Below are 12802 nucleotides of genomic sequence, written 5' to 3' on the forward strand. Positions count from 1 at the left end.
CTTTTTAATAATTAGCTGTCCTACCATTTCTTTTTCCTTTTTTATTTTCAGCGTCCCCCCGCCGCCGAGACAAGGACACACCAAGTTACCCAGGTGGACCTCTCTGGCCTCAGCCTCCGGAGTATTTGGGATTACAGGCGTCCACCACCACACACCTAGCTAGAAGCCTTCTATTAGAGAACAGTGAAAAGGGCAGGGGATTTAGCTCAGCGGTTCTGCTGCCTGCCTCGCAAGCCAAGGACCCGAGTTCGATCCCTGGTACCAAAAAAAAAGAACAGTGAAAATAGAAAGTCACCAGAGCAATCGCTCTTTATGCCAGAATTGGGAAGGATGCAAAAATTAGTGGGTGAAAGTATGATGAGAAATACGGTATTTGTATAGATTCTAAGTATCTCCTCAGCACACGGCCAGCTCTCCGCATCTACGGTTCTGCACCTTCAGATTCAACCAACTGATTATCGAAAAAAAATTTTTTTAATTGCGTCTGCACTCAACACACAGAGGCCTTTCTTGGGGGTCGTTCCCGAAACACCAGAGCGTGGACATATCTACAGCCAGGCGTGTGCTTTGCACTGGGCATCGGGCGTCATCCGGAGCTGGCGCAGGGCGGGACAGACACCCAGCCCTATGGCAGGGGAGCCCGAGTCTCCATGCACTTCGGGGACTGCGGGAGGTCATAGGGCCGCCAGTGGACCCTGAGGAACAATTGTACAGACAAAGGACAAGAATGAGAAGAACTGCACGACAGCGGAGGAAGCCGGCAGACGCCCCCTTGGTCACGTGACCCACGTCCGCGCCGCCAGTCAAGAGCCCTCCTAGCTCCCCGAGTCTCTTACGTGCGCTCCACACAGGGCACGACCGCACTTCTCAGTGTCTTTGCTGAAAATGCAACGTCTCCGTCTAATGGTGAGGGAGTGTCGGACACCCTCAGACTGGAGAATCGCTACAAAGCCACTGGCCGGCACTTTCGAAAGCATCAAGAGACAGACAAGAGACCACTGAAAATGCTTTGGCCTGGAGGACCCTGAGGAGGCAGAATAGTTTAAATCCTGAGTCAGATTCTGCACTGGAAAAGAATTTTTTGTTTTGTTTCATTTGTTTTGTTTTGATTTTTGTTGTTGTTGGGTTTTTTGTTTTTTGGTTTTTGGTACCAGGGATCGAACTCAGGTCCTTGCACTTGTGAGGCTGGTGTGGCGCCACTGAGCTAAATCCCCGGCCCTATCATTTCTTTTGTTTTGAGACAGTGTCTCCCTATGTGTTTCGGGCTGGCCTTGAACTCACAGTGATCCTCCTGCCTCAGCCTCCCAGCTTCTGGGATTACAGACATGAGCCACCATGCCCAGCTTGGAAAAGGATATTATGGGGACAGTTGACAAAATCTGAAGGTCTATCTGTAATACTGTTGATTTCCTGGCTTGGGTATATATACAGTGGTTACTTAGTTACCATTAGGGGAATCCAGGTGGGAGGTATAGGCACAGACAAACTCCATTTACGTTTTTTATAAACCTAAAATATTCCAAAATAAAAAGTTAAAGAAAAAAAGGTTGTGGACACACACACACACACACACACACACACACACACACACAGAGTAATACTCATTGATGCATAGTTATAAAATCAAAAACTAGGAAACCCTTAAAAATCTATCAGTCAAAGATATGGGAAATAAATGATGATCCTTTCTTATAATGGAATACTACACAGGTGTTATAAAGATGGGCCCATGGGAAATTATCCCAAAATATTTTTCTGAGGGGAAAACTTATATATATATCGAAAAAATCTCTGGAATGAGGTGAGTTCCGGGAATTATGGAATCTGGAATAGGGGAAAGCATCTGGAATGGAAATACTACTAGTAGGATTGTGGCAGTGGTATTGGCAGCAGGGAGAACGCGCCTTTTGTACCATAGCCAGTTCTGTAACACTGGGATTTTTAATAGATCACTTATCTTCATAATCACAACAACAACAAAGGGTAGAATGTGAACCTAGAAAATGAAACAAAGCCAGCCAGGGCCCCTCTGCATCGCCGCAGGTCCCACTTGCGCCCGGCGCAGCTGGAGTCAAATCCTAGGCACCGCACCCGGGCGCTGATCTCTCAGGGCGGTGCTGGGTGACAGTCCGGGCCCAACGTCCAGTTTTAGCAATGAAAATACACCCACTTTCTGACGGTCCTGCGATGGTTAGGGTCATGAGTCACGTTGGCCATGCGGTGGAGCATGAGTGGGAGTCGCAGCGAAGGTGTTTCTTAGGGGGAGTGAATCCAGTTAGCTTCCGCGGCCGTCCAGGAAGGGAGAGGGCGCTCTGCCCGATCCAGCCTCACCCGGCCGGCCGCGACGTCACCTCTGTCCCCTGCCCTCCCGCCCGCCAGCCTCCTAACTACTGACTGACAGCGCCACACCTGAGCGACCCTACCGCCTACTGATTGGATTTCCCTGAAGAGCCCGGGACAGACCAGTATTCGGAGTATGGGGATCCCAGGGACGGGGAGGGGTCCGAGAGGCAGAGGCCCCAGACTGGCAAGTTGAGAGAGACAGGTTAGGGGGAGCCAGGCTCCGCGCTGCAGCGCCGCCCGGAGGGGAGCAGAAGGGGAGGGGTGAGGTAGAGCCTCGGAGGCCTTGAAGGCCAGGCTTGGCGGCCGGCGACCCGAGATCGCTCCCTGCGGAGGCCCAGGAAGAGCTCTGGGCTGAGACAGGCCGGGGGGCGGGGGCCCGGAGGGAGTGGTGCCTGGGCGGGGCTTAAGAGGGTGCGACTGTGGGGCGGGGCTAGGAGGGTGCGGCTCCGAGAGTGGGCTTGATGGGCGAGGCGGTGAGGGGCGGGGCTAAAGAGCAGCGGTCCCACCTTCTAATCCGAGGCTCCAAAGCTGGCTAGTTCCTTCCTCGGCCCCATCTGCCCTTCTCTGCTGCCTCAGTCCCCTCGCCCACGAATCTGTGGCGGCTCTGTCTCGCGGTACACACACATACCCCTTTGTACACACACATACCCCCGACCTGCACACCAAGGTGCTCGGTAAATAAGTGCTCAGCTCAGGTCTCCAAGCACCAACCCAGCCTCTGCCAGCGCTGGGCTGCGGCTGGATACACCCCAGGGAAAGAGAGGACGAGGGCCCAACCCAGGGCCTTTACCTCACGAGGTTGGCGCAGGGTCCAGGCCACCGGCAGCTGTGGTACACACGCTGAACCACGGTCTCCGAGCCGTTCTGTACCTGGCAAGACACCGTCCGTGTCACCGTGTGATGGCACCAGTGCCTGTAGAGAGAGCAGGAGTCACATCAGCGTCAGCGTGTCTCCCTCCTGAGGACCTTGAGGTCGGGGGCGGGGCTGGGGGAGCAGGGGACCCAGCAAATCCCCAGGCACTTTCTCTTGGGTAAGGGGCCCACCAAGACCGCCTGCCGGGCCAGGGGGCACCCACACCCCTTGGCCTCCCGCCCATCACTTCTGTAACTGACGCTTCCTGTGGGATGGGTGAGGGCCATCAGCTGCTGCCCCGCAGTCCTGTTCTGGCCAGGGAGGCAACAGCCAGGAGCAAGGATGACAGGTCCAACAGGTGAGGGGGACAGAGCTGTGGGACAGAGCAGGGCCAGTCCTAGGAAAGGCCACCAGCTGAGCTTTGAAAGGTCCCTTAGCTGAGCAACTGTGGGGCCATGGGGAGAAGGTGGCATTAGCAGAGAAGGAGCAGCCTGGGCCCTGGCACCAGGTAAGAGAGACCAGTGCACAGCCAGGAACCTTTGTGCAATTGGGAGGAGCAAAAGTGTGAGCCCAGGGCCGGGGATGTAGCTCAGTGGTTCTGCTGCCTGCCTCACAAGCACAAGGACCCGAGTTCGATCCCTGGTACCAAAAAAATAAAATAAAATAAAGAGTTTGAGTCCAGACCGGGTGACTTAGTGACTTAAAGAGGCCTATCTCAAAAAATAAAAAGAGCTGAGAATGTATCTCAGTGCAAAAGGCCTGGGTTCAATCCTGAGTACTAGAACACACACACACACACACACACACAATGCAAACAGCTAAGGAATTTTTGATGGCGCGAGATCTATGATGCTTCCCAGAAGGCCCTGCAAAGAGACAAAGAGATGGAAAATGTGAGGGAGAAGGTAAAGGACTTAGAAGCCAGGCAAGTGCAAACACTTAGCTATTAGTAAATGTAGAAGGGAAACGAGAGAGCAAACAGAACTTCCTCAAGCATGTACTTGAAGAAGTAGTAGAGAACATTTCCCAGAGCTAAAGAAAGACATGACTCCTGATTTGAGAGGCTCACTGAGTGCTATTATGGTGAGATTTCAGATCAGGATGAAGAGAAAACACTAAATGCCATAGAAAGAAAGGGTGAAAGGGCCGGGGATTTAGCTCAGTGCTTTCGCCACCTGCTGCACAGGTGCAAGGACCTGAGTTCGATCCCCAGTACCAAAAGAAAAAAAAAAAGAAAGGGTGAAAGATTACCTATTACTTGAAATGAGATTTTTTTTATCAGCAATATCAGATTCAAGAATATAGGGGCAGGACTGCCTCAAAGTTCTAAGGAGAAAAACTTAGAATTCTATATCCAGCCAAACTAACCTGCAAGGAAAAAGGTCAAATAAAGATTTTTCAGACCTTGCCTTCCGAGGGTCTCACCTTCCCTTTGGGCCTGGGATTTAGCTCAGTGGTTCCACCGCCTGCCTCACAAGGGCAAGGTCCCGAGTTTGATCCCCGGTACAAAAAAAAAAAAAATTTCAGGTGCACAAAGATCCCAGAGAGTTTACCAGTCACCCTTTCTGAATTACTACAGAATTTATTCTCACAAAATAAAATAAAAGACCTAGAAGGAAGATATTAAATATAAGTAGCAGTTATGGGCCAAAAAAACCCGAATAAGATTTAATAACAGCCTAGATCTAAAATAAAGGTAATCTTGATATGGAAGATGAAAAAAAAAGAAAGTTAAAGGAACTGAAAGTTGCAGAGATTTTTGTCTTATTTAAGGAAAGGTTATAGAAATCATGCAGTTTTAGGTGCGGTGGAAAAATACATGATTAAATATATTTTGAATCTTAAGATAAATACTATCAAGGAAAACATGAAACTGACAAAACCAATACAAAAAGGAAAAAAGAAAGAAAGAAAAAAGTAAGACAAAGAAAACCTGATCAACTCAACAAAATGATTGAAATGAAAGTAGCAACAAAAAACACACTGGTTAGAAGAGAGTAAAATTGAAAAAGAAATTAACAAAGGGCAAGCAAAAAATAATGAAATAAGTTCTTTAACAAAATAATAAACTGAGCACAGTAGCATACTCATGTAAACCCAGCACTGAGGAAGGCTGAGGCAGGAGGATCACAAGTTCAGTCTAGCCTGGGCAACTTTGTGACTTAGCAAGATTCTGTCTCTAAAAAAAACAAACAGAACACAAACAGGCTTTTGAAAAAAATCTAATCAACAAAGCTAAAACCATCCTTAATGAGAAACAAACAAAAGACATACATATAGACATAAAACACAAGAATAATTCCAGATGTTAAAGTGCATACGTGGATATTATATATGACCTTACATCAAAAATTTTCAAAATCTTGACAACTGGACAATTTTCTAGGACAAAACATCCTACCAATGCTGGCAGAAACAAAATACCACAGAAAAAGAGAGAAAAGTAGTTAAAAGTCAACCTGCCTCCCCAAAGGCACCAGATGACCTACTTCAAAACCTGCTTTGGCCATCAGTCTGCTCTGTGGCTTAGGCAAAATTATGTGCCCCATCTGAACCTCAATTATATACTTTTTTACAATCTAAGCCAGGCATGGCGGTGCACACCTGTAATCCCAGCACTCTGGGAGGCTGAGGCAGGAGGATCACAAGTTTGAGCCCAACCTGGGAAACTTAGAATTTAGCAAGACCCCATCTAAAAGTTTTAAAATTTATAAAAGGAGTGAAGATGTGGCTCAGTGAGAAGGCCCTGGGTTCAATACCCAGGACTGAAAAAAAATCTACATGTCAAGGTTACAGTGAGGGCCAAATGAGCACACCCACATTGGTGGTGGCAAACCATGTATGGCGCTGCCTCACCCAAGGTGTCAGTGCTGATTAGATCCTCAAATCCACAGTGTTACTGAGTCTGACGATTGTCCTCTCGTTTTGCAGATGGGAAAAGAAAATGCAAGGTTAAGCCATGGCTCAGCCCTAACTAGAGGCTGAGCTCGGCCAGGAACCCAGCCGTCCATCCCAGAGGATCAGCAGGTCCTGCCCACCCAGGACACTCGGCAAATCCAGCCTCTTCCACTTACTCAAGGAGACGGAGGCCCAGAAGTGGGGGACATTTCCGCAGCCTTGGCCCCTCCTGCATGCATTTCTGAAGAGCAGGAGAGGAGTGATTCTCTGTGAGAAGAGGGCAGACAGCCCTGCTGCTGCACCTGCTCTAAGGGCTCAGGCCCAGAGAGACCGCCAGCCATCTCTGAATCCCGCACTGAGCTACATCCCCAGCCCTTCTTTATTTATCATTTTGAAACAGAGTCTCTCTAAATTGCTCTCACTGGAGTCGAACTTGCGATCCTCCTGTCTCAGCCACCCAGAATGCTAGGATTACAAAGCGTGCAGGCCCGGCCTCACCTGTGGTCTTTCCCCGGCCAGCCAGCCTCAGCCTCCCTGAAGGATCTGCCATCGGCCGCCAGAGGGCGTGCTGTGGACCACACAGCACCCTGGCATCACCTCTAACTTACCCTTTGCAGGTCCTACTGTGCCCCAGCAGGCCGTTCAGTGTTCTGTTTGGTCAGCTCTCCTACTACCAGTCTCCATTCGGGGCCCTTCCCCTCTTCACACCTTCTGGGACCCCGTGCTCCCCACCTTAGGTCCCATGGGCCAAGCACGCCTTGCCTCTGTCTGAGCCTGGGACATTCAGGCCACCTCAGGCTCTTCAGGACAGCAGGCTCAGGGCAGGCCTCCATGCAGAGGGGCGCTGCCGGGACCTCTGGTACATACCACAGGGGCCTTCCGCTCAGTCAGGTGGTGGCCACTCACCCAGAGCCACTGCTCAGGGCTGTGCTGTGGGCAGGTCCTGAACCCCAGCGTGGTCACCTTAAGGGTAGGGGTGTCCAGTTTCAGGCCCAAGCCCCTTCCCTACTTTTCTGTTGTTCCAATTGCCTGGTTACACCTTGCCCATTTCCCGAGAAGCCAGGGTTCCTACATGGTGGCACACTCCTGTAATCCCACCAGTCTGGGGAGCTGAGGCAGAAGGATCCCAAGTTCCATCCCAGCCTGACCAACTTAGTAACTTAGCAAGACCCTGTCTCAAAATAAAGACTAAAAAGGGCTGGGGATGCAGCCCAGTGCGAAACCCCTGGGTTCAATCCCCCGTATGGGGAGGGGGCAGTTTCCAGCTGGCTAAGCTGGATGACTGTCAGGCCACCACCCACGAATGGAGGGACAGAAGCTGGTCCCTAGGGAGACGCTGGCAGAGGAGCCACTTCCCAGCCCTGCTCAGGCCTCTCCCGCAGGCAGGTGGGGCCCAGCACTCCAAGGCCTGTTTCACGGTTGGCAAAGCAGTTTCACAAGAGTTATGGGCTGAACTGTGTCTCTCCCAAAGGCACATTTTGAAGTCCCAACCTCTAGTCCTGCATTTGGAGATTTGGTCTCTAAGAGGAGATCAAGTTAAAATGAGGTCTTGGGGGGGTCTACTCCATCTAACTGATGCTTACAGTAGAGGGAATTGGGATACAACTGCATACAGAGAGAGGACACTGAAGAGCCAGGAGAATAGGGAGAATACAGCCCCCGACAGGAAAGAAGCCTCTGGGATCTCCAGTCTCCAGAACAGGGAGGAAAAAACAGTTCTTTTTTTCCAGTACTGGGATTGGGCTCAGGACCTTCACACTCAGCTACATCCCCAGCCCTTTCTACTTTTACCTCGGAACACAGTCCTGCTAAGTTGCTACGTTGCCCAGGCTGAGCTCAAACTTAAGGTCCTCCCGCCTCAGCCTCCCAGAGTGCTGGGATTACAGGGGTGCACCCCCATACCTGGCTTTAATGAATTTATAAAGGCAAGAGTCTGTTCAGTTTCCACTGTGGGAGGTCAAATGCAAAGTCAGGCCACACACTGGGCTAGGCCCGGGCCAGGGACAGCATAAGCAAGTGCCTGGCAGAGCAAAGCCCTTACACCAGGAGCCAGGAAGCGGAAGCTGAGAGATCAAGGTCCTGGTATCCCTTTTAAGGATGTGCTCCCAGTGACCTAAGGACCTGCCACAAGTCCCCACCTCCTAAACACTCTGCCAAGTCCCAGTATAGCCAACGGGACCAAGACTTCTCCCATAGGGCCATGGGAGACTGGGAGCATTCAAACTACAGGGACCAGTTACTTTGTGCCAGGTGACACCACGCCCCCAACACATTACGTTCCTGTAGCCTGTGAACCCTACACGGTAAGAGCAGTTAGCAAGCCAGGCACGGTGCCACAGGCCTGCAATCCCTGTACTATGGGAGGCTGAGGCAGGAGGATGGAAAATTTGAGCCCAGCCTGGGCAACTTAGCAAGATACCGTCTCAAAATAAAAAATAAAAATAAAAAGGGCCAGAGATGTAGCTCAGTGCAGAGGCCCTGGGTTCAGTACCAAGTGCTGGGGGAGGGGGTTAGCATCCCTGTTATACAGGTGAGAAAACAGGAGGGGCTAACTCCACCCCCCACACACACATAAGGAATACGTGTTCCGGGACACAGTGGATTCGCCTTCAGGTGTCAGTGCCTATTTCCTCCAAGAATCTGAACATCCTCTCCTGGTTGTTTCCAGACACAGGGCAATAGGACTGGCTCAGCCCCTCAGTCCACACCAGGCCCCAGCTGGCCCAGAGATGGCTGCTTGAGGTCAAATGCTCCCCTGGCTGGGTCAGCTTGGAGGGGTGTCACATGGGACCACACAGGGAGCCCGGGACCCCCTCCAGCAGACACTTGGGGGGACCGTGCCCTTTGGAATGCTCTGGGAGGGAGTCAGGTACACCAGTGACCTGTCATATATGACATTTGAGCCCCCAACAGTCACCTCCCCTTCCTCCTTCCTTGCTAATTGACCCCTGGGTCTCTTCAGACTTGAGACATCAGAAAGTTCATGAGAGGTAGATGAGATCATTATCTCTGTGGTTGAAGTGTGAGCTGTTCATTCAGTTCTGGTTAGTGACAAGTAAGAATTCAGTTGAGGGGCTTCATCCTCTGCAAGAAAGGGAGATGCAAGAAGAGAAGCTGTATCCCTTTTTCTAGACACAGTTGTGTGAGGATGTGATGCCTAGAGCTGTGGCAACCATCTTAGCGCCATGAGAGGAGAGAGCCTGGAGAAGCAGACCAAGAGCAGAGCCTTCAAGTCTGTGATGCTACTACCATGCTGGAGCCACCCAATTCTCGATGTGTGAAACATTAAGTGGGCTTGTTGTGTAAACCCACATCAGTAGGGTTTTCACAACTCACAGGCCATGTCTGAAAACATGCTCACCAAGACAAGCAGCTGTCAATCAGTACTGCCAACCGTATCGTCCGGAATATGAGGCCAGGGGGCCCAGCTTGTGCCTTAGTGGAGTCACTGAGCACCCACCTGGCTTTGGGAATGTCTCAACTTCATGCCCTCCGTTTCCTCCACTGCGAACAGCACTTCCCCTCCCAGGGCTGCAGCAGCCCCAGAGCAGCGCCATACATGAGCTATCGCTGGTGGACAGCAAACCTCCTGCAGACAGGTGTTGCTACTACTCCGCAGCGATCACACACGTAATGGGAATGTCACCACAAGGCGGGACTAACTCGTTTCCCACTGCTGGCTGCCAGACTGCTGGCTCTGCATGGTTTGGGGGCTCAGAAAATGACACCCCAAAATATGCCACTTAGGAGAGCAAGCAGAGACCTGGGACAGTGGCAAAGGCAGGAAAGGACTTTGCCTGGAGTTCCCTTGTCTGTCTGAAACCCAGAAGGGCGCGGTCACCATCAAAGCCCACTGGAAGGCAAGATGCCGGCCCTCACGGAAGAAGGGGCTGAAGGTCAGAGATTACGCCCAGACGACCTTGGTCCCAGGCCTATTCACCTCCCCTAAAACTCATTTTCTCTTCCTCCCAAATCCCCGCAGCCCCCTCTTCTCTATGAGGAGGGGAGTTCAGCTCCAAGCATCTGGCCCTCCTGTGGGCTTCAAGGGTTATACAGCTCTGGTGCCCTGAAAGTTACGTCATTTAGAGCCTGATTTAATAATTGGCTTAATGCGCCTGCTTTCTGTAGATCCGCCTGCCGTCGTTTCATTTTGCAGACAAATTATCTAGTTTCAGCAAGTGGAAAGAAGTTTCCTTCACCCTCAGTGACACGGACAAAAGTGGCATCACTCACCAGTGCCACAGATGTCCATGGAGCCACTGCCAGCCAAGGCCCCAGTGTGGCTGCAGGGTTGTCCTTGCATGTGCTGGGCCATGGGCACTGCCCGGGATGGGTGGGCAAACAGAGTCAGGCTCCAGAGCCAGTGCCAATCAGCCTCAGTGGGTTTCACTGTGCCCACAGTCGGGAGGCTGAGGCAGGAGGATCGAGAGATCAAAGCCAGGCTGAGCTACACAGCAAGACCCTGTCCCCCACCAAAAAATAAAACAAAGCAAAAAAACACCGGATGGAGAACTAAAAGCAGGATGAATGTTGGCATCTCCGCCTCATTTTAATATCTGTTGCCTTTATTAATAATCACTTCCAGCCACATTCTTGCCCAGCTCTCCACGTGGGCAGGTTAAACGCTTAAGGCGCCCGAGATAAGAGGAACTGAAGTCATTTTCAGGATTCGAAGGGGCTCCGAGGGCCAGCATTTACAACGCCCAGTTCCAGACGCCCAGAGCGATGTCTCAAAGTCCCCAGCCACCGCCCTAAACCCGCAGCCACCTTGAGTTCCTGGAAATGCAGGGACTCAAAGATGACCCCACCAGGGCCGGGGATTTAGCTCAGTGTTTCCACCGCCTGCCTCACAAGCGCAAGGTCCCAAGTTCGATCCAGTACCAAAAAAAAAAAGATGGCCCCACCATGAGGTCACCCTCAAGCAGGAGCCCCATGCTGGAAATCGAGGCTGCTCCACACCCCACACAGGAGCCCTCATCTCATGAGGGGACTGGAATTGTCCTCTTGGGTGATGCTGAGCCTGGCACTTGGGGACCCCCTAGAGCTGGGGCTCTTGTCCTAAAACTCCAGCCTCACTGTCACCCAGGACCAAGAGAAACACACTGACGTATGAGCCATTGGCAGCTTGTAAAGGGTTCAGGGTGTCAGTGCCCCGGGTAGTACAGGAATGAATGCACTGTCACCCACTGGGTGCTGAGCCAGGGAGCATGGACACCCGAGGACATTCCTCGAGAGCCTAGCCCCTTGGAACTCAGTCTCAGTGGCAGCATTCCAGGTGGAGGATCAGATCCCCACGGAGGAGGGGACACAGGGTCACACACTGGTGGCCATGCATTCGATGTGACCAGAACTTGGTCCAGGTCTGTTGTTTGCTGAAGTCTTCCCTGTGGACCTGGATGGAGACTTAGAAAAGCTTTGCCCCGCTCTTGGAAAAACCTTCCTGCTCCAGCCTCCTTTTCACAGGTGAGGAAACAGACCTAAGGAAGGCAAGGGACCAGGATGGTGACACAGCCAGGCAAAGCCAGGACTCTCGCTTCACCGCCTCTTCTCCAGTCCTGCTGCAATCAGCAGGGAGGTCTTCCCAGTGTAACTGGGGGGAAATAAAACCTGATAAGAATCTGAGGAATGTAGCTGCTGACCTGACCGGCAGGGTGTGGAATTTGGCATTTGATACCCACACTGATGCTGCCCCACATGGGGGATCTACTGGGCTCCGGCCCAAAATAACCAACTCTGGTCTAAATATGGGATGGCTAGTGACACCACTGTGACACACAGTGATCTTCATTGCCAGGGGAGTCCTCAGTTTCCCCGCAAGGGCAGCCTGAAAGGATGAGAAGCAACTCAGGAGCCAGCGGGGAAGGTGCGTTGCTCAGAAATAAACCTGTTGCGGAAGCTCCCTCCAAGCGGACTTCTCTCCCCACTCTTAGGACAGCCTCGGGTGGCTCAGTAAACCACAGCAGGTGCAGGCAAACGTGGGTCAAACTCCTGAGCAAGCCAGGGAGGTCAGAGCTGCAGGCTGTTGTGTAAACTTGGCTGTCTCTGTCCCTCTCTGGGCTGCTCCTCCTGCATCCACGGTGGGGCCGGCAGTCCTGCAGTGGGGAGAGGCTCTGAGACCACCCCGCTGGGGCCCTGTGGGCAGAAAGGTCCCATGCTGGGTACCAGGCTGGCCAAGGGAATGCTCTTCCTGTGTCCACTGCCACGAGGGCCGGGGTCTTGGTAGAACTGTGCCCCCCACTGCAGACATGTGACCTGACCGTGCATCTCCAGGTCCGCAAAACGGTCCCCAAGCCAGGGACTCAGTGACCCTTCTAACTGTGGCTTCCAGACGCAGACCCTGCGGGTGTGCAGGGAAGGTCGGGCCTCTTCCTGGCCACCCTGGGACTGTGTTGTCACCCATGGGGCACTGGAAGCAGCCAGGAGATAGTGGCTGGGGACCAGTCATTGACCAGGGTGCTGACACTCTGGACAACTTACCTAAGCTCTCTGTGCCTCCTTTACCAGCTGCAAAATTGGGATCAAAATGTACCTCACAGCCTCAAAGCCTCATGGAAGCCCAGGCCTCTACTTCCAGCACTCTGGGAGGCTGAGGCAGGAGGATCACAAATTCAAGCCTAGCCTGAGCAATTTAGTGATTTAGTGAGACCCTGTCTCAAAACCTAAAAAAGGTCTGGGGATGTAGCTCAGTGTGAAGGCCTTGGTTTCCAT

General features: G+C 52.0%; 1 protein-coding gene across 2 annotated transcripts in view; it reads right to left on the reverse strand.

The window, feature by feature from the left end:
• Nucleotides 1-12802, reverse strand: part of Col26a1 (collagen type XXVI alpha 1 chain) — a 145320-nt gene that overhangs the window by 107687 nt on the left and 24831 nt on the right. For both annotated transcript variants that reach the window (XM_004840137.3, XM_013070526.3), the window contains exon 2: nucleotides 3134-3256. In XM_004840137.3, coding sequence (XP_004840194.2) covers nucleotides 3134-3256 — 123 coding nt within the window. The remainder of the gene's footprint in view (nucleotides 1-3133; nucleotides 3257-12802) is intronic.

This window comes from Heterocephalus glaber, unplaced genomic scaffold, assembly GCF_053883595.1.
Source record: "Heterocephalus glaber isolate CG9 unplaced genomic scaffold, H.glaber_assembly_v1.0 deba00001610, whole genome shotgun sequence".
In the NCBI taxonomy this organism is placed as follows: Eukaryota; Metazoa; Chordata; class Mammalia; order Rodentia; family Bathyergidae; genus Heterocephalus; species Heterocephalus glaber.